At 36.0% G+C, this 22,677-nt stretch overlaps 1 protein-coding gene across 5 annotated transcripts in view; it reads left to right on the forward strand.

Annotated features, from left to right (window-relative positions):
* csmd2 (CUB and Sushi multiple domains 2) overlaps window positions 1-22,677 on the forward strand; it is a 410,157-nt gene that overhangs the window by 45,073 nt on the left and 342,407 nt on the right. For all 5 annotated transcript variants that reach the window (XR_016147450.1, XR_016147451.1, XR_016147449.1 and 2 more), the window contains exon 3: window positions 4,009-4,121. Coding sequence is in view for 2 of the 5 variants with exons in the window: in XM_089123227.1 (XP_088979353.1) it covers window positions 4,009-4,121 (113 nt within the window). In the remaining 3 variants the exon portion in view is untranslated. The remainder of the gene's footprint in view (window positions 1-4,008; window positions 4,122-22,677) is intronic.

Raw genomic sequence — 22,677 nt, forward strand, 5'->3', positions numbered from 1 at the left:
GCCTGGTGTCCCTTTTATGACACGGAGACGGCAGCAGGTTTATTAGGCTGGTATCAAGACCTAAAGCATTCATGATGTCGAAAAACTGCAATGTCACGTCAATGTAACCCCACCGCTGCATTGCTAAACATGTGATGCGAACATACGTAGCGTTGAACTGTAATTTCAGATGGAGGCATCTGAACTGCAGCTGATATCATGTGCATTGTAGCACGATACTATTCTCTCTCTTCAAAAGCAGATCAGGGAGACATTTTAATCATTCACTATCTAAAATCATGATATCGCGCACCCTTAGCGCTATCACGATCAGAAAAACACTGCAGCGCATATACGCGCCTCGAAGTTCAATCTGTTATTCCTCCCTCTTCAATGAACTCTGTAAACCACCACCTGTTCTCCTTCTCCAGTGGTGTATTTTTTCTCTTTCCTCTTCCTTCTCCAGTGTCCCTGCTCTCTTCCTACAGAAGCACTTGGGATAATTGGATAGGGAAGTGCTCTTTTTTTCTAATAGAGAATTTGGACTGGATGCTGCAGTGCTCCTCCATGTGGAAATGTCTCCTAATGGAGGCTGGGTCTAGCCTCAGCACACCCCATCGCTTATTTGGGTAGTCTGCAGTTCATCTGTTGTGGTTTCATGATAGTGCCTCTTTCTTACCTTCTCTGCCTAGAGATGATCTTCACTGATGAACTCCTGTTTGACAAAATCTTCATGGGCAAACCAGAACTAGGCTGCATTTTGAGTTGTTTACCCAACTGTTGTTTCATGTAAAGTCATGTGTAATTATTTTGGGAAAATGTTTACGTCATCTTCCATAATTAAAAAATACCAGCATGTGGTTTTGGAATGTCATGAGGGTGAGGAAATAATGACAATTTAAATGTTTTTTTTTTTTTTTATGATTTTTTAAAGAGTTGTATCGTATGTATCATATATATATATATATATATATATATATATATACACTTCATTTTTAATAATACTTTACAATAGTAATGTTTTAGTATATTTATATTTTTGATTAAATAAATACGGACATGGTGAGCATGAGACAATTCTTTAAAAAAATTCTAATATGCTGATTTGATGCCAAGTAGCTTTTTTTTTCATTATCAATTTTGGAAACTGTTAAACAATTTTGCCAAGATCTTTTTCAGGATGTCAGGATAGCAACAAAACATTGGTCTGTTTGAGAAAATCAGACAATGAGTGTTATCACTTTGAACAATGGCTTTTTGATAATGAATGGATTTGTCTTTCGAGATACCTAGTGCCTACAGTTTAGCTCAATTTGTTGATCTCTAACTAAGAAATGGCTTAGGCCGCAGTCAGGTGACTGTTTGGTGTGTTCGGGCTGATGGAGATTAGATGACAGCTCTGGGATCTGACTGAAAAGGCAAACTGATGCGAGCCCTGGAACATGAACGCTCAGAGCATTGCCTGTAGCTAAAGCTGCATCACACGGTTTAACATCCTGCTCTGCTGACACCCTGGAGGACGATATGGGTCATAGTGGTGCTGTGGGGAAATGCGAGCACATATTACACGCAGTTGTCAAGCACACCTGGCTGCTGGAGGCTCCGTTTTGTACTAATCTAAAAAGAAATAATAAAAAAATAGACCTAGGATGCCTTCATACAGTATACTACGGATTTCTCCATGAAGTACATTGCATTGATGAAGGGTACCTTGCAGAGAAAACAAATGTTCTTATTTTCCTACATGCAAGCTAGGGGTGGGCGGTATGACCAAAATTGTGTTTTACAGTATGACTAGTTTTATTTCACGGTAACGATACATTTCACTATATAGTAGTTTATATATGTAATTATTCTTTAAAAATCCACAAAAAGGGCTTTGCATAACAAATAAACCCAAATACTTTAGAAATGAAAAGTACTTCAACTTGTTTTTTTTGTTTTGTTTTTTTTTCTTGTTTTTTTTCTTTTTTTTTTGGTAAATTATTTCTTTGGTAAACTATTTTGATGGCTAAATATAGTAAACAAAACACACTCATCAACTTTAAGATGAACTTCTCACAACTGATTTATATTACAACTCGTGTGCAATTGGATTTTAAATTGTTGCTGAATATATTTTTTTATTTTTCATTGCTTTCATCAATATAATATTTATAATATCTAAATATTTTATATTGAACTATTCTATTCATAATAAATTAGTTACTTCCTTTTAATTTTGTAGGAGAGTAGGCTAATACTATTTATGTTTAAACGTGTTCCCCGATACATTTGTGCCATTTCTGCTTATTATACTGCATTTTTAAAGGTAAAAAACACTTTTTTTTATCACTTTTTGTGATATCTGGCAACCTGTCACCTGGAGCTTTGATCAAGAGAAGTTCAGTTGTGTCAAGTTCATCAAGTTTAGAAGTGACTAGAAGAAGAGCAGCGGTATGAAAACCGAACAGCAGTGTGTGTGCACGCGCGCGTCTTTTGCATCAGTAAAATGCAATGGTTAATTTGAATGTCAAGTTGTAATCACAGATTTTATCAACTGGTTCAGTGGCCAATTGTTTGAAATAGGAAAAATATAAAACCCGCGTGGCATATTTAGTAATTTCAGGATTATTTCGCTTTAACAAGCAGACAAATCTCAGTGGCTCAGTTTCACGCACACTGGACTGAGTTAACCACATACAAAAAAGTAGTAAAAAAAAAAAAAAACTGTTACGGTTGACATTTTCACATTATCTCGGTAACGGTACATATCCTCATACCGCCTAGCCCTATATACAGTATGTTACAATATTATTTATGTGCATGGTTCAGTCATTTACATGAGTTTCCAGGATAACATGATGTTTCATGTGGTTTTCAATTTAATGTGGAGTAACCATCAAGGAAAAACGGATAATATATTGTCTTCATACCTTCCTATTTGAAACAATTTAATGCTTTAAAATAAAATTTCAAGTTTTTTTTTTTATTTTTTATTAATTATTAAACATTATATTTTTAGGAAATCGCAATTAAAAAATAAAAATAAAAAAATAATAATAAATAACCTTGCCTTGTCAAAAATTCTTCAAATCATCTCTATATTATTGAACTTATGCAGCAGAGAAACGTGGGCGCCGTCATCTTTAGAATATTGTCTTTGAACTTTCGTTTTTGCGGTCGCTCTGTATATTTCTATGGCATCGCTGTCGAGGAGTAAATAGCTGATGAAGGGGGATATATAGATATTTAATTTCTTTTTTTTTTGTTTGAATGGATTCAAAAAAGGTAAAACTCAACAGTTTAACTCTGGGGGAGTTGTAAAATGAGCCTATTTCCAAAAAAAAGTGGAGTATTCCTTTAAGTCAAATAACTAAGCCTGTGCACTGCCAAATAAAGATCTTAAACCAAACCATAGTAATGTCCTTTTATTTATAAATCAAATGCAAATATGAATAGATAAAACTTGTGTGGCTTAAATACTGGCCATCATAGGCATTTGCAACTTGATTCCCCCGAAAATAATCAAATAAAGTGAAATCAAAATTTAATACAGAAATTGAAATTATGCTCATCATAGACCTGTTTCTTTTAAGTCGCTGAATGTGTGAAGTTTATTTTAGAATCAATTAATAGATAGTTTCACGCCATTGGCATGCATACTGCTGAAAGCAGAGGTAATAGCTTACATCTGTAACCTCTGACCTGTGAAATAAGCTTCTTTACCTGCTCTATTGATTGTGATTTTGATAGGTCTGTAAAGCGTTTATTAGCTACCATTCTGATGATTGGTGCATGAGCCATGCTGTCTCTGGTGGCCTGTTCTGTGCAGAATTCCCTCACTTATCACCTGTGCTGTCCTAGTTAGCCTTTTACACCACAGTAAACAGCTTTCAAAGGTTTTTATTTTCCGCTAAAGCTGGAAATTGAGATTTAGCAGTCAGTTTGGCACTCAAACATTTGCAGCTGCCAAGCTCCAGCGGTCGTTTGTTGTTGTATAACAATACTGTTGGTTAACGTGAGCTTTGTTCCTTCTCTGCGTTTTAGGTTGACGGGGTTTCAACTTCCTGCCCCTATAGTCAGCACAGGACCCAGACTTACACTATGGCTGCTGTCAGACTACGCTGTAAGTGGCCAGGGCTTCAAAGCAGTGTACGAAGGTAAGAATCACGTTTTAATCTTCTCTCTTTGTCTCAAGTCAGTTCTCTACCGGGAACGGGTTCAATCCCTCATCTTTCGGGCAAACCCTGTAATTATGTAAAGTGGACTCTTGCACTAGCATGCGTGCCATAAAAGCAGACTTTTATCTCATTTTATAGGCTAATTGCATTAATATGCACGGTCAATTTAAAGACTGAGAATCCATAAACATATTTCCTCTCGCTTCCATGCTGGCTTCTCGTCATATTTCTTTTGATGTGAGAGCTTTATGACCCAAAAAAGCAGCAATATTAATGCTCGCTTCAGAGAGGCAGCAAGGAGAATTAATCTGCACTAATTAGATTAATTGTCTAATTGAAATTATAGACTGATGGCAGGTGAATCGAGGCCTCTGGGAACTTTCAGTCATCTAGATCTGCATGTTTCTGCATGTAGATCTGCATGTTTCATGTTGATTATGTTTTATATTTTCTGATCAAGTGTTTCTTTGCATGCATCAATTTGTCTGATGCTGCTTATGGTGGGTCGTCGATGTGTTTGTTATGCAAAATGATTAAAGCGCTCAGGTTCATAGATGGATGTCTGGAGTAGGGTTGCGCTTTGGGGTGAAATGGAAATTTGAAAGAAAGGGTAAAACGTTCACAAAATACACTACTGATTAAAATGCTAAATTTGGTATGGACACATGGGTGGTGGACTTGGTGGACACCAGAATAAACATATTCATGATTCTGAAGCTGCAAATATGCTTGCACTTTCACTGACTATAATGTACACCCTTTTTTACTGGTAAAAAATCAGATGTTTGGCTTTACCAGGATTAACAATTAAAGGGACACTTCCCCCATTTGCATTAAGCTTTGTATCTTTAGAAACCCAGTCATATTTTTGTCATGGTTTATTCCCTTATTTTCCCCTGAGATGGGAGAAATAAGGATGTAAGTGTTTTATTTCCTGCTTATTATGACATAAAAATGGTCATTTTGCATCATAATAAGCAGGAAGTCACATTTCATTGAAAAGTGTAGAGACTACAAACATTAGCTCATTAGTATTCAAGGGTGTGGGACCCACTCACCCTACAGGCCAATTACAGATAAGTGGGTGGGACTTCACTTGCAGAAACTGAAATCAATATCCGCCATCTTATTTTTTAAAAGCTAACAAGCACTTTGGAGATAGGAAGTATGATAATGACGGAATTTTCACGTCTCTCGTCCTGCTGCACAGCCAACTAACTAGAAATTTTTAAATGAATGAATTTGAATTTCAAACTCTGGTGGCAGCTGGCGTTAGCCTTGTTGACGAAAGAATGATTTCTCTTATGTGTGCGCAGTTCCGGATTAGTGGGTGTGGCTTGCGGAGCTGTGCAATGTGGTGCATTGTGGGTGTTGTAGTCTTTCATACAAATGCACGCTTCGGTTATTTTCTGTCTTTTCTCAGTCAAGAGGGCACCAAATTCAAACATTCTTTTTTACATTTTGACTACATAATATGATCTACTTTCAACAAAGATTCAAAAATGTTGAAATGGGTGAAATGCTCCTTTAAAGGTTATATATATATATATATATATATATATATATATATATATATATCAGTAATTTCACTTAAATGACAATTCATAGGTAATCTTCATTGCCATTTAAGTGAAATTACTGAACTTAAATATAGGAGCTTGATAAAAATGATCATTCTAGAAGAAAATGTAAAATTTAAAAGCCACTTAGAGGCTTTTGCATCTGAACTCTTCATATATATATATATATTAGTAGTGTAGTACTATCACTGCCACTCTGTAATCTTCTTTTTTTTTTCTTTTTCTGATGCAGTACACTCACGCTTTCAATGGAGACATTCACTGGATCTCTTACACAGACAAGCCACACACACAGGCTCTCCCAGTGCTCGCTATGACCCACCTCTCCCACTATTAAAGCACTAACATGATAAGAGTAAACCATCTAAAACACATTACGTATCCATACTACTTAAACTAAATGCGATGTGGTGATTTAAATAATGTTTGCGCTTTCACTATGAGTGCCGCTCCAGCGCGTATGTGCTTCATTTGATCAATGCAGTCAGTTATAATCGCATAGCATGTCAAAATGGCCATTCCCAAAATTAAAAGTTAGTTCATTCAAATATTTTAATTCTCTCCATTTATTCACTCTCATGTTATTCTCGCATGTCACGCACACATTTCATGTTTACTAGGGCATGTTGGTCATTGTAAATCTGTTCATCATACAAAGCCCTTGTGTCTCTTCACAAGACTTGCATTCTACTATGCCTTTAAGACCCTTTTTGGATCTTTCGACATAATACAGAATTTACGTTTTTGGGTGGATTATAAATAGAGTTAGCTGAGTCTTGGATAACACTAACTCTATATTGCAAATCATATCGTTTACATCACCGAGACATTTGTATCTCAATATAACAATGTATCGTTACACCCCTACAGAGCAGGTTAAGAGGACATCGAGCCCTGAGCGATGGCCTACACTAGTATGGAAATGCTTTATCTCATCTATACGGATCAGACTAATTCAGTCTGGCACAGTAATTATGCTCCACTTCTTGTCACATGACCTTCTGTTGTCTGCTGAAACACTGTACAGGAGCAGAATTAAAGAGTGATGTATGTAGCACAGGCCCCTGGCCTGACTTTCAGTAAAGACAGCAGAATAATGAGAAGCCCAGAGCTCTTATCAATAGCCCATGGCTAGACACTCAGCAGAATAGCGATTTCCTTTGAGGCTGTCCTTCATAGGAGTGTGAAGGCTTGCTCATCAAGAATATCAGCTTGCCAAATCCAAAATCCTTTTCATCCTAATGATACTGTAATGTCGAGCTTCATCCCTGAATGGGTTTGTTTTGCTACAATAACTGGCAAGATGTGTATAAATATACTGTATATATATATATATATATATATATATACAGCTTATTATTTCATAAGTACTGACCAAATACAGTAGATAAATACATTGATGTACAGAAACAACACTAATTTCCACTGTGATCTCTGCTCTTTTTGAGGGGGTGGAGCTGAGAGGCAAAGGATAATGATTATAAATGAGGGCTCTGCATCTTCATTTTGCATCTGGATTCTTCCTCTTTATCTTCTCGGATAAAAAAGCCCCCCGGTGTGATGGTGAAACATTAGGGGCATTATGAGCAGTGCTATCAATTAACACTCTCAATCAAGCCCCAATGCAGCTGCCACTCTATGTTAAGAGCCACCCGTTTCACAAGCTCTGAATTTTTTTCTCTCTCTACCAGCTCTGGTGAGAACCCATCTTGAACTAAAGGAAGAGCAATCTAGCTCTGTAATGAAAGTCTGTATGATGGAGAGAAACAATCTCCGTCTTAGATGATTGAATAGATGAGGCAACAAACCTGAATGGCATTAAGCCTCTTGTGGTTTATTTAATATGGATGTAGGGTTGCACATTATCGATTAATTCATTAATCTTTAGTTGATCGACGGCGGCTACTTTTCTTGAGAATGTAAATATCTCACGGTACTATAAAAAGCTAAATATTGCTTATATGATGAATAAAAATGCATGCTATATTGCTCAATTGATGTTGTATTGTAACAGTTGGGAGACAGATAATGGCATTTTTGTAGTTTAACAAAATAAATTATGGACAGAAAATAAAAATGCATAAAAATATAATTGTGCACTGGCTCACCTGTTGCATGTGTAACATTAAGCAACATAAAATACATTAAAAAATAAAAATCTCTATGGATAGGCTTAGCCTATACTATATAAAGCCTGCATATAATAAACACAACTAGGCCTACTTGTATGGAAAACTTGAAACATTAGCAGAAGCACTTATAATATCTATTTGTGTGAGAAAGGTAAAAAGTGAGTTAGCATTTAGCACTCCCGGTTCCCTAGCTGTATAGTCTGGATTTTTGAATGGGTTTTTGCTAAAGCGTCTGAAATAAGGTCTGTGGCGAACAAAGCCTTTAAATATTTTCACGTTTTGATCTATGACATAGAACACACAGTTATAACCCGCTTGTGTTTTTTTTGTTTTTTTTTACATTTTTAAAAACTTTATATTGGCTTCAAAATGTATACATTTTGCATTAACTTGTATTATCTTGATAGACAAAACATGTAAGTGTCACAACTCTTTGTTAAACACAGATCTCATTATTTGCAATTTTCCAAAAGTCTATGGGGAAAATGCATTGGTTTTCGATCGAGGGAACCCAATGTGCCGCTAGCTTCCGAGTTGTCCTACAAAGTGACAGCACTCTATAAGGAGAGCTAAGTTATTGTTAGAATACAGCTGGATTTTCGAGGTTAGCACGCTGTATATATTGCTGGTAGCCCTCTCCGTTTTGACTGCCTCGTGTTTGTGTCGGGTCTATCGACGAGAATCTCGTGTCACATTCGCAATGTTCAATTAGCCAGCAATTAATTTAATCATGTATGTTGTTTTTGTTAACTGCTATTGGCTTGCTGTTTAGGGCTGGATGAAAAAAAAAAAAATGTGCCTCTGTCACACAGTAACACAATTTCAGCCAAACATCAAATGTTTCCAAGTATATTCAGAATTTTTCATGTTAAAATTAAACACAGGAGAATAATAATTAAAACATGTTCTTACTAAATGAACACAATGATGAATATATATATATATATATATATATATATATATATATAATTTTTTTTTTGTATGCATCACTATGACAGGATATGCAACGCATTCTATAACAATATTCGATGCGTTGCCATTTTTACTCAAATATTTTAAATTATACATAACATATCAAAATAGTGACTTCTGAATATATTTTTGAAACCTATTCACTGGAACGAACATTTTTAACTTATTTACTCAGCATAATTTTCTTTTAATTATTGTGATAGACTCAAAAGCAAAATCACAACAAATGCATTGTGATCATTCAAAAAGTTGACGAGCCCTACTTTTGTTTAGAGAAGAAAGAGCCTCGGAAAACTGTGCAATTATTTAATCTCAGCATGAGTTTGATTGCTTCTCAATAATACTTTGTTTTTATTCATATATCAGTATCAAGATTTATATCCAACTTCCAAGGAAACGAATGGTTTTAACCCGATTAACTGGAACAATAAATAAGAGAACAAAGGAAAAAATTATGTTGAGATAAGATACTGACATAAAAGTAAAAATGTACCACTGATTCGCTCTGCAACAAGCATAACTGGAATTATGATCTTTTTTTCTCTGTTGCTTGCAAGTTTTGGTGCTTTTACTTACGAGTCTGTCGCGAACCAGTGATTCAGGCAAGCTTTGAATAATTCTGATGTTTTGCTTTAGATATTTTTTTTTTAGATTAAACAGCAGAACCTCTAATCTGGTTTAATCAGCAATGCCACTAACACAAATGTTTAATCAGCAGTGCTGTTTACAATGACCATTATTGCAGCTTTCTTGGGAATAAAGCCGAACATTGCAAAGGTAAGCAGTGGTTTGTGTTGAGAGAGGTGTTTTGGGAGGAATCTACTGCTCCGTTCTTGCAACTCCACGTAATTTAACGTTTAGCACGACACACCACTAATTAATAGCATGATTCTGAAAGTCACTGTGAATGGACCACTTAACTAAAACGCATCACTATGATGAATGTACTCACTGGTGTGTGCTGCTGCATGGAGCTGGTAAAAAAGAACAGGCTTGTGCTTTAAATCCTGCGAACACGCACAGACAAACACATTTCACAGTGATATACACTCAGCACCTGCACACAGATGCTCGCACACACTCACACGCACTCTCTATTTCTCATCAAGCTCCACATCTCATCATAATTCATGCTCGATTCCTCCGCACCCACCCTGACAGGGCTGAGATCATATCCACCATGAGAGAGTTTAACAGGGGCTTACATGAAAGAGCCATTTCAGCACTCTTCCCACCAACACACACACACATCTCTGCAGGCGGGAGTGGACTTGTTAAAGAGACCCCCTGCTTTTCTAATCGATATTTTTGCTGAATCAGAGAAAGCGTGTCCGTGCCCTCTGTGGGAGAATGCCGCTGCTTGTTGTCCTCTAAAAGCACACGTGTAGCGCCGCCGTAACTCTCTTAAGTGGATTGGTGAGAGGTGTGAGATTAAATGTATATAGAAGCTGAAGGGAACGCGGGATTCTGATCCTCGTATCGAGTAATCACCTATGTTCTCCTTGGCTAGAAACCTGCAGTTTGGAACATTTACCCACGCTTATTGAATATATTAGGCAGTGAAAAGCACAACAAAGGTTTCTGGTACATAGCCTGATGTTTCCATTTGCTAGTTTTTCCTGCTTTCATTTGGGTTCTTTTTATAATATAACAACGTAACGTAATATAATGTAATCTAGTATTTCTAAATAATATTTGCTTTTCTGTTAAACCATGTAATGGGCTCTATGCACGGCGTTATTTCCGGTGAAGGATTAAGGATGCTCAATAACTTCCGCCGATCATAGAGTCCAATGCAATACCGAGAATTTATATTGAATTTTATACTCCATGGTTATACTAATAAAACGTTAGTCACAAAAACAGATAAAACAGACACCCCTCGTTGTGTTTATGCTTCTTTTTAAAATTATATTAAATAAACATAACTATATATAAAATTACATCTAAACGTATGTACGTTTCGTTTCAAAGACGGGAGGACAGTAAATATTGAAGACTCTGCCATAATCCCGTTTTCTCCGGTTTTCCTCCGCTTTAATCTACACAACCGGAAATGGACGAGCATCCTTACGTCAAATGCGGAACTTATGCGTGCATATAGCCCATTGAAAATTGTTCTCTTTTTTCTGTCATATCTATCTGTTTCTTGGTCATTCTATCTGTTAGTTGGTCAGTCGTGGCTTTTTTTCATTCTATTCTTTCGCTCTGTCTGTTTGCTGTCGATCTGTGTGTCTGTTGATTGGCCGGTTGTTCTTTCGGTCATTCCGTCCGGCATTCTGTCTAACCTTCTTAGATTTTGTCTTTTTGTTCAGCCATTCTGTCTGTTTGCCTGTGTTTCATTCCATGTATCCGTCACTTTGTCTGTCTGTCCGTCAGCCATTCTGTCTATCTATTGTTTTGTCTGCTTTTCTGTCTGTTAACTAGCATTTTATCTGTCTATCATTCTATTACTATCATTGGCATTCCATGCCTTTATCTATCTATCATTCTGTCTATTGTTATGTAGAAAGTTTTGTCTATCTATAGTTTTGTCTGCTTTATTGTCTGTCTATTATTCTATTGTTCTGCCTGTTGTTGTTTCTATTGTTGTTTGGTTCTATTGTTTTGTCTGTTGCTTTTGTCTTTTGTTTTGTTAGTTCATGTCACCCTAGGGTTCTAGCTATTGTTCCATCTGTTTATAATTATCTCTTAATATTCAATGAATTTGAAAGTTTGAAAGACAGATTTTTTTGTGTCAACTTAAAGGGATACTCCACTTTTTTTTTTTTGGAAATAGGCTCATTTTACAACTCCCCGAGAGTTAAACAGTTGAGTTTTACCGTTTTCGGATGTATTCAGCTGATTTTCTGATATTTAGAAGAATATTAGTAACCAGACAGTTTCTGGTCTCATTGACTTCCATAGTATATTTTTTTCCTACTATGGAAGTCAATGGGACCAAACTGTCTGGTTACTGATATTCTTCTAAATATCAGAAAATCGGCTGAATACATTTGAAAACGGTAAAACTCAACTGTTTAACTCTGGGGGAGTTTTAAAATGAGCCTATTTCAAAAAAGAAAGTGGAGTATCCCTTTAAGTCTTATTTTGACACACAGAAATTTCTACACCTGTCAATGACAGATACTCAAATATCTTTTGCAATGTATTTTTTTGTTGCTTCTATACTTGCACTGAAGCTTGTGATTCATATCTTTGATTTATAAAGGCCCTTACACACTGGGACAAATTTCAGCATTCGTTATTCGTCAGCGTTTTCAATGCGTTTTTTTGTGTTCACACCCAAGCGATTTTCGCTGACGATGTGGCGAGTGAACATGCAAATTCATTCCCTGGTAACGCTTTCGTTTACAGTACAGTACTTACAGTGTACTTAACTAGAAAGTACTGGCTAATATAAGGTAAGTACATGGAACAGGGGTAGATTTAGGGGTAGGTTCAGGGGTACTAGTTATTACCCAGTAATTGTAGTTACTAAAATAAGTACATAGTATTTACATGGGTAACTGGAAGCGTTACCCATTCCCTGACATTAGATGGCACCAATACCACTCCATATCAGTTTTCTTTTATCAAGATGTTTGTAGTCCCTGTCGCGTTTGTCATATATTTCTTTATGTTCCAGCACCAACAGCAGCTCTACATTCATCTTGCCTTGCCTCGTCTTATTTCTTCGTGGCTGTGTACTTGGCGTTTATCTTCTTCGCCGTTGCATATGTGTGCTTGCGTTTTGTGTTTGAGCGCCCCCAAGTTGTGTTTTACTGTAACTTCAAAAGCTCCAAACACGTGAGCAAAAGCGCCAATGTCATTCTCATGCTTTAGCGTCACATAGAACGCTATATGACAAAACGGCGCTATACTACACACATGGCACCCTTTATCGTTAATATAACTCGAAAACCCAAGTCGTCATAAATCTTTAAGCGTAATATGAGACTACCCTACCCTACCCCACACCTACCCCACTACCCATTACAGCGCGTGTTATATTAACGATAACGGGTGCCATGTGCGTAGTATAGTGCCGTTTTGTCATATAACGTCACCTATATGACGCATTGATTGGTCGGATAGTTTTTCACGCAGCGCATCAAACTAAAAAAAAAAACGAACCCGAGGCATTTTTTTTTTAAAATGATTATTTTACACGTGGCATTTTACGCATCAGTGTGCACACTCACATTGGCGCCCTTCGTTTAGTCACGAGGCGTTAAACGTCGGTGGATAATGCGCGCAAAATTCGTCCCGGTGTGAACAGGCCTTAAGTCGTTATCTTTATCACTCAAGTAATAATAATAAAACAACTTGTCTTCTCTTTGTAGTAGTAATAGACTTACTCTTATAGACTCAGAGACATCTAGAACCTGTTGATGCGTTTAATAGATAGTGTTTTAACTTGGTGCCCTGGATATTTTATTATTTATTTTTAATTATTTTCAAACAGTATAAATTATTCAAATTACAAAGACCGCCTCTGTTCGCATGCATGTCACATTGAGTGATCCCATTTCCTCTTCTTCCTATAATTTATCTTGCTTGCTCTTTCTCTCTCGCTCCATCTCTATGTGTAGATGTGGCAAAATACAAATGTTTAATGTTATTTTTAGGCAGTTAACATTCTTGCAAATTTGCTCTGGAAAAAGCAGTGCTGGCGAGTGGGCGCGTGATGAGCTTCACAAGCGTAGGCGTGAAACTGAGGCATTCTGATGTCACTGTCAGTGTTTACACTGCGTTTCCCCCCTGCTTACGTACCCTACGATGAGTGTGCTTTTCATACGCGTGACAGATACGCAATTAAGTGCTCCTTTTGTGCTCTTCAACTCAAACAAATGGGTTTGAAAACCAACCCGCGCCCACTCAGGGACTATGTCATGCTGTTGTCGATGAGACAGTCATTAAAACATTTACCCCAATATTCAGTGAGCAGATGTCATTTTTGAGAGGACACTGAACCGTTGGTACTGGGACGGAGGCATACTCTCCATTGTTCCTCATTCTCTGCTCGTCTGATTCATGTCCTTTATTTCTCTCCCACTGGTGTTTATTTTCATTCAATGGTTTGTTCTGCATGACTGGCAGCAAGATAACAAATGGGTTTATGTGTGGCTAATTTTGAATTCACCAACTAATTAAATTAAATGACATGGACTTGAGGTGGATTTTACTGTTGTAGAATAAATACATTGTCTACCCCATGAGTTTCACAGTGACAGTTGAGTTCTGAAAAGCATCCATCCATCCTTCTGAAAATAATAATTGACTTCTCTCTATCAGCCAGAATTTTAATGCCTCTTTACTTTCTAAGTCACAACACCAGAAAAAGACTATCAGGGAGAGATCATCTGTGTACGGCAGTGTAATTAGCAAAAAAAAAGAAAAAAAAAAAAGACAAAATTCCCTTACAGAACGCCACTGATAAGGATGTATTTAACTCAACTGTATACTTGTACTGTGTGCAGGCAGAAAATCCTTCCTTTCAACCCCCCATTGTTGGAGCAGATGTGTGTGTGTCATTGACTTTCATTTTCATTACAATTTAAAACGAGAAGATTTATAAAAAATGACAATTTTATAACATTTATAAATGTTTGGAGTGTGCTAACTGAGATGGGAGTTGCAGTATTTGCCTGGTCTTTCCATCTGTTGTTTCATTTTGTTCTCCGTTCATTCCTTCCCGCTTGTGAAAATGTCATGGGACCATTACGTGTTCAGTTCATGACAATTTAACGCATGGTTTGCGAATTGCCCAGCGGATTCAATTATCAGCTTCACTTTAATTGTAGTATTTAGCACTTTGCCAATAGGAAAATGTGTACCAGTAAATATACAACATTCAGCAGACCACACAGTTGTACGTCTTGTTACCATGAGCATTAATTGATTTTTCAGTTAGATGTGGGATAGAGTAATGCCACAGTAGTACAGGAAGTGCACTTCAGGGGTGTGCACCTTTTACCTCTGGATTTTGATTAAACTGGAATTGAAGTTGTAGAATTGTAATTAAAATTTGAATAGGTCAATTCTGAATTTTGTCCAACCCTGGTGCAGATGCCCTCCTCTCACTCGCTTGCTCACTTTCTCTCTCCCTTTAATATCCCAGCTCTTTCCTCTCAGCCTCACGCCTCTTTGTTGCTCTGCTGTTTAAATTTCAGAGAGCAGAACAGAATAAGAACTTGATTATTAAGAGGATGTATGAGACCCCAGCTCTGCATTAGTCTCTGATGTACGTAATGGCCTCTCGTCTGCTAAGAGCACCCATAACTATTTTGATGGCCTGTGATGAGTTTTGTATCTTCTGAAGTGTGTGGTCCTCTCGTATCCAAAGTGCCAAAATGCCTGTACCTAAATAAACAAAGCACATAATGGCGTGGTCTACACTTTGGCTCTTCACTTTTGGTCCCCATGGCAACATTTTGAAATGACTGAATGCATGGACATCTTCTATCTCTCGCTATTTTGGTGCAATTTCCAAAAATGAATGCATGCAAAACAACTTCTGTCTCCCCTAATATCGAGTAGAGCTTCATCTGTTCATTTATTTTCTCTGCTCCATCGGCTAAATTGTTGCGCTGTTGATATTATTCACGTTACAGACATTTTATTATTATTATTCTTCTGAATTGTATGCAGTGTTTTATAAAATGGCTCATTAAAGCAGTATGCAGGATGATTCACCCAGACATTCAAATTCTGTCATTTACTTGCCCTCATAGTTGCAAACCCAAATGAGTTTCTTTATTCAGTAGAAAACAAAAATATACTTTTTTTTTCTTAAAGGGTTAGTTTACACAACATGAAAATTCTGTCATCATTTACTCATCCTCGTGCTGTTCCAAAGTTCTATCACTTTCCTTCTTCTGTGGAAAACAAAAAAGATATTTTAAAGAAAAAAAAAATCACTGATATATTTCTCAAAATATATTTTATGCACTGTCGAAAGTAAATTATACAGATTCTGAACTGTGAGGGTGTATAATTGATGACATCATTTTTGTGTTTGGGTGAACTGTCACTTTAAAGATTGTGGTCTCCATTTACTTTTATTGCATAAAAAAGTGCAACTTGGACATTCTGTTAAGTTTGTCCCTTTGGCTTCTGCCAAAGAAAGAAGGTCTGTCAATTTTATTTTATTTATTTATTTATTTTTTACATATCATATGATATCGTTATTCATCACAATATTCATTCACCATTTATGGTAAAGGAAATGCTTTCCACAAATTTGTTAGACCTTGAGAATAAATATAAACTCACAAACATGTTTGTTCACAATTAAAGCTATACCCTTTTAATTTAGAGCCCTATGAAATTCATTTTTATTTTTTGGGGGATTCTGTGTTTTGATTTAATACAGATTCATATAAACTTTGAGAAGATAACATAAGATAAGAAAAAAAGATAAACTTTTATATAAAACCACAAAACATTGCATTTTTATGTTTGTCAAATAAAATCAGAAATTTAAAATCGAAATATGAAAAAAATATATTGGTTGTATGAAATTATTTAGAAATAATAATAATATTATTATTGTTATTTTGAGAAGTACATTTTAGTATACAGTAGTGATATATTCTTTTGACAGTGAAGATCTTTAAGTTTTAGTCAGTTTCAGTATGTGTTTGACAGGAGTTTTTCTTGAATGAAATGGTAAAAAGCTTCTGAATTGACACTGGAGGAGATTAAGTTCATGCGTTCATGCCTATATTGAGACAGCAGATGCTTAAAGCACCATGAGCGTCATGTGAATTTGTGTGTGTATCAGACGAAACCACGTTGTACATTCACGCAGACACAAGCAGAAATCACTTATTGGCGACATGCACTTGTTGTCGCGTTAATTTCTGCTGTGTGTTTGGCCGTTTGATTAATCCATATCAAGTAAAAATGTCCAAATCTTATCATCTTTATCAACCCAAATTTTATCACAATCTCAATATAATAGGCTACCATTGATTTCCCAGCCCTAGGTGAAACATAATGAGGGAGAGGAAATTGTGGAAATTTTGCATTTTATGGACAGTATTACATTAAATATGCCTCTTTTCAGAACCCACTTATAATCATGAAGTTCAGGGAATCCCAGGTTCAGTGGTCCTTCATAAACCCCCTCACTGTTAACAGATGTGTATGAGCAGCTTGGGTGAGGAAGATCAAAACCCAGTCAAGCATGAGAAGTAATTGAAAAGTGAAACACACCCCTTTAAATAAAAGTGTTTGCCAGATGAAACCATAAAGCTCCATCAAGCAATGCTTTGGATACTTTCCCAGCTCCTAAATGTTCCCTTTTCACAGGAGACCAACTGCTAAAGCTTCCTTTTAGCAGTAAAGGTGTGTCTTTCTGTGGTGTGTGTGTACAGGTAAGTACAAGTCTATAATACATTTTTTTTTATGTATATATGTATATGAAGAGTTCAGATGCAAAAGCCTCTAAATGCCATTTGAAATTTTCTTCTTTAATGATGATTTATCAAACTTGTATATTTAAGTTCAGTGATTTCACTTAAATGGCAATGATAATTACCTATTAATTGTTATTTAAGTGAAATTACTGAACTTAAATATACAAGTTTGATAAATCATCATTAAAGGAGAAAATTTCAAATGGCATTTAGAGGCTTTTGCATCTGAACTCTTCATATACATATATACATAAAAAAAATGTATTATAGAAGTATATAGAATAAAAAATTAAACACCCTAGGTGCTTTAAATTAGTTTTCTTAAAAAAAAAAAAAAAAAAAAAAACATTTTAATGCAATGTAATGTTCTAGTGTAGTAAAATAATTACAATATTTCTTTAGGCTACATTAAAAACTATAATTAATTACACAGATTACAAGAGATAGAGGTAATCTTGACATGTGTCGTGTTGATACTAAAAATATAAATATGCAAAATACAAATAAACATTACATATGTACAATTACTATTTAAAGAAGTAGTCTAAAATGTCTAAAATACACAAAATCTATTGCTTTGTATACATACATGCATATCTGAGTATTTGTTTAATGTACACAATGTTTTATGTGACTATAATGTTATGCTTGATTTCTACTGTCACTGTTCTTGGTATGAAGTTACCCCTTTTCCCCTGACATCACGAACATTGATTCACAAACACTAATTTCACATAACTGTTACTCCTGCTATATTTATTCAAGTTGTATTATTTCCACTCTCGACCAAAATAGACTCACTTATTTGATTTAACCCTCCTCTTATCCTTGGGGTCAATTTGACCCCATTCAATGTTTAACGTCTGTAAAAACATAATTTTTTATTTATTTTTTTTTGCTTCAAATTGAATGACTTTTCCTAATTTAATGGGGACAACTCTGTAAACATAAAATTAACCTGCTAATATTTTTTCAAAGTCCTGTACAAATTTTGTACCATCGGTGTTCCTTGGGGTCAATTTGACCCCAGGCTCTTTTAGTTGTATAATAAAACAGAAGAAATATAAAAATTTCACACACATTTGTTTTGGTTGTTATATTGAGGTCATTATAACATGTTATAATTTGAATTTATAATATTCATTGTAATTTTACATATTCAATATCATTTTCAAAAAACGTCCCTCTGTTTTAGGGCTCTAACCAAACATAACCATATCTGTAGTATTGCGAGAACTACTAGTAGTTCACATGACATGTGACATAATTCTCAAGATAACTAATAATTCTTTCCTGTGCATTGGGGAGGGAAAAACATCATTTTTGTGAGAAATTTGATGTTTCCCGTGCCATGGGGGAGGAGAAAACATAATTTTTGTGAGATTGACCCCAAACATAACTTGTGTTACTATCCTTGATAAAATAAATAGTTTTTCTTTCCAAATGTCATAGATTGCATAAATCTATACTTAGAAATATTATAAAACAAATAAAACACCAAATGTATTTATACTTTTCCAATTTTAGGTCAAATCAGTAAGATTTTATGTTGATTTGTAAATTTGTCCATAGTCGTGCAATGGCTATTCTGGATGTATAAGGGGTTCGGTGGGGTTAGGTGGGGTGGGGAGGGGGGTGGTGGGTGGATGTCAACTTAAAACATTACTTAAGTAATCAACAAAGACATAAACTAACTGAGACAAACCTTTGTAAAAAAAAATAAACATATTGTGGAGGTTTAAATTACTGGGGTCAAATTGACCCCAGAGGGTAAAAAGTGTTATCAGATTTGAGGATAACAGGAGGGTTAAATGTGACTAGTTGCTACAGGCATGCATTTACAGCCCATTCTCACTCCCAAGGCGTCACCTAACTGACGCCGTGGGAAGCATTTGGACATGCTTCAATATCTGACGCTTTAGGCGCCCTTTAGCGTCAGTTAGATGACGCCCTAGGATCGCGTGTACCCTACCCCCACCCCACACCTAAACCTAACCGCGTCCTCTAACTGACGCTTTCCTTTAGCGTCAGTTAGGTGACGCCGTAGGATCGCGTCATGTAAGTGACGCTAAAGGGCGCCTAAAACGTCAAATATTGAAGCATGGTCAAAGGTGACGCCTTGGGGTGAGAATGCGTTGGCATTTAAGCGGTTCAATGTATAAATTAAACACACACACTTAGGAAACATACATTAATGTAGTGTGTTGGTGACATTAACAGGCATATTGTTCCAAGGCTGAAAAAAAAAGCCACGTGGACACTCCCAGTCTGGAATTAATGCAGTAGGACTCGTATTTGCAGCCTTTTCTGCCTACATCATACAATACGTGGCTTTCATGTGATTTCTAGCAAAAGCCCAGGGCCTATATATAATTTTGTCACTCACTCAATTAATCTTTCACCTTTGAAACAGCATATGTGCATATACAATAACACTGCTGCCTCATTATTACAGCTCAAAAATGTGGCTTGGATGGCTTCAGTGATGGATAAAATCGATGGCTTGCATTTTAATGTGTTGGTGAGTTTAAAACGAGTTAATTGCCGACACAAAACAAAAACTCTGAAATCATCTCATGTATCAACTATAATTAAACAAAATAGCCAACCTCTGTTTTTTTTTTCCCACCAGTGACAGTCCTTGCTAACTGTAAATAGAAGAAAAACACCACTTAACTCATTTCCATATACAAAATATGTTATTTGTTTCACAATTCTATTCATACAAATATATCTAAAAATCAGGAAGCGTTATAGTTTGTTTGATTTAGTTGGTTGGTTGACTGATTGATCGATTGATTGCAATTAAAATCCATTTCGCGAAAGGGGCATATTTGAATAGGTAGGCTTCATCTGTTTTCCTATAACTATATCTGCAGCTCCATAGATAATATAGAACCATTTTGTATAGTATTTTGTGTTTGTTTGGTTGAGTTGAAGTTAGTCTTGGCAGCAACTGATGGGTATGTATGGTAGATTGGCATGTGCTCCATAATTGATTGTTTGAAGATGACCTCCTATTGTAGGTCACTTCTCAAGCCTGACCCAGATCTTCCAGCAGAGCTGCAGATGAAGGATGGCATTGTTCTTGGCAGCAGGCAGCCAGTGACACTTCCCACCTGCCCCAATCCTAAGAGTCTTCTGGATATGTTTGCAGAATAAACTGGGCTAATGGTGTGTGGCAGCATTGAGGCCTACAGTGGACTGAGATGAGTCCTGGGGCAAGATACGGGCATTATGGGTCACATGAAGTGCCTGATGTGCTCCTATCTGCAGTTAAAATGGCACTATAGAAACAAGCCCAAGGTCATTTTGTGATATTATATCATTAGTAACATCAGCCACATGCCCATCAGTGGGAGAAATTGTAACATGGTGTTTATAGTGTTTGAGTCAAAGTAATACTATGTAGCCTAACTTTTTTTTTTCTTCAAAATTAACTAAATTTAATTGAGTTAATAAGTCTTTAATCCAGTTTCCAAAAGGTGTTAATTCACTATGGTAAGCCTATTAAAAGTGTTTTTTTTTGCGGGAATTTGCGTACATGCATTGCTCGCCTGTATGTCTTGTTATATCTGTAAATAGATCACTTTGACTTGTATTTGGTGTGGGAGTGGAAGAGGGCGCTGTGCTGGAATTTATTTTCAAGTACCTTGTCTATTACATTTACATGTAATCATTTAGCTGACACTTTTGTCTAGAGTGACTTATAAATGAGAACAATAGAAGCAATCAAAACAACAAGAGGGCAACAGTATGTAAGTGCTTTGGGAACTCCTAGTTCGTCTAACATAGTACACGTAACAAGTTTTTTTTTTTTTTTTTTTTTTTTTTTTCTCAGTGGGTTTTGTGTGAGTGAAATTTCACTGTTTTATTTGGCTTGCTCAAGGACTGGCGGAGTGTTTCATCATAAGCCAAATATAAATCATGATATTTGGTTTCATTGCTGTGCAAATGGTGGTTTCCTACAAATTATACAACATGAAGGTGAGTGAATGATGACATAATTTTTTCAAGGCTCATCTTGTTCAGATTTTTTTTTTTCTGCCCAAATTTTTCCCATCCAACCCAACAAGAAAAATGACCAATTTATGGTTTTAGCGATGCATTTTTATATAGTAGATTTTTTTAATGCCATTTTCTTTTTAATTACTATTATTATTTGATATTTGAGTGGCACAGAATTGGATTCTTTTGTTAATTTCTTTTTTCTTTCCAAAATGAAAATTTGCAACAAACTGGTTACACTGCTGTAAAGTAATTCAAGTTACACTGTCAAGTTAATCTGGCATGTACTGTCCCATAGATGTTTTTTTTATTTATTTATTTTTTTTATTTTTTTGCCAGGCTAGACCAGCCAATGTGCATGTGCAGTCATAAGCTACCTCTCATTGCACTGTTTCTATGGCAACCAAAGCTTCTTAGCTGCAGTTAGGCAATCAGTGATTGGCTGTTTTGTTAAGAAAGGCAGGACTTATTCCGCCATATTGCTTGTTGCACATTCTCCCATTTTTATTAGTATGAGTGCATATTAGTCTTGTTACATATATATATATATATATATATGTGTGTGTGTGTGTGTGTAAAAAAATATATATATTTGTTGGTACTGCATTTTTATGACAGTGCCCCGTCCTTATTGTTGAGCCCATGTTACAGTGCACAAGGCACTTTAAAAAACATGTACTTGGGTATGTTTCTCTCTCAACGGAAACAAAAAAAAAAAAAGCCTACCTAAATGCTTTTGCTTAGTTTCTCTGCTTTCCTGGAAATGAGTGGGAATACAGTTCCAAGAAAGAAAAAAAAAAAAAAACAGACTAAAGAAAATAATTTTTATTTGACTTAAAATATATTTGTTTTGTTTTAAGGCATTAGAGTCATTCAGTGACTCTTGTGGATTCTTTCTAAAAAAAACATTATACTCTTTAACATTGCTAGCAATATAGTTTGATATATATTTCCCCCCATCCAATCATTTTTAGAGTTCCATGAGGATGGTAATGTTGACGGAAGGCTAATTATACCACAATGAGGAAGCTCTGGGAAAGCGTCCAATGTCCACAGACGTTCTTACACGACTGACTTCACAGTTGTTTGTAGCTGAAACTCTTTGAACTGTGGAACTGAAGCCATAAGTACGTCAGTATGAACCTCATCCACTTCTGTGCCTCTCATTCTCTTTGTATGACAGCATTTACAGTCTCGTTTAGAGACCTCCCATTATTTGACGATTTAAATATGTTGGAGTGGCTGTCCATCTTGTGCTTTTGTCCTTGAGTGCCTTTGTCTACCACTCACATAAAGATTCACAAAGTCAAATTGCTTTATGTGCCATCTTGTGTGTGCAAATGCTTATGTACACAGGCTAAAATTTCTGGATGATGTCTCATTATTATTAAATACTTGAGAATTTGAACAGTAAACAGGAAATTAATCATGTGTAAAC

This window comes from Pimephales promelas, chromosome 18 (genome assembly GCF_988280905.1).
Source record: "Pimephales promelas chromosome 18, fPimPro1.hap1.1, whole genome shotgun sequence".
Lineage (NCBI taxonomy): Eukaryota > Metazoa > Chordata > Actinopteri > Cypriniformes > Leuciscidae > Pimephales > Pimephales promelas.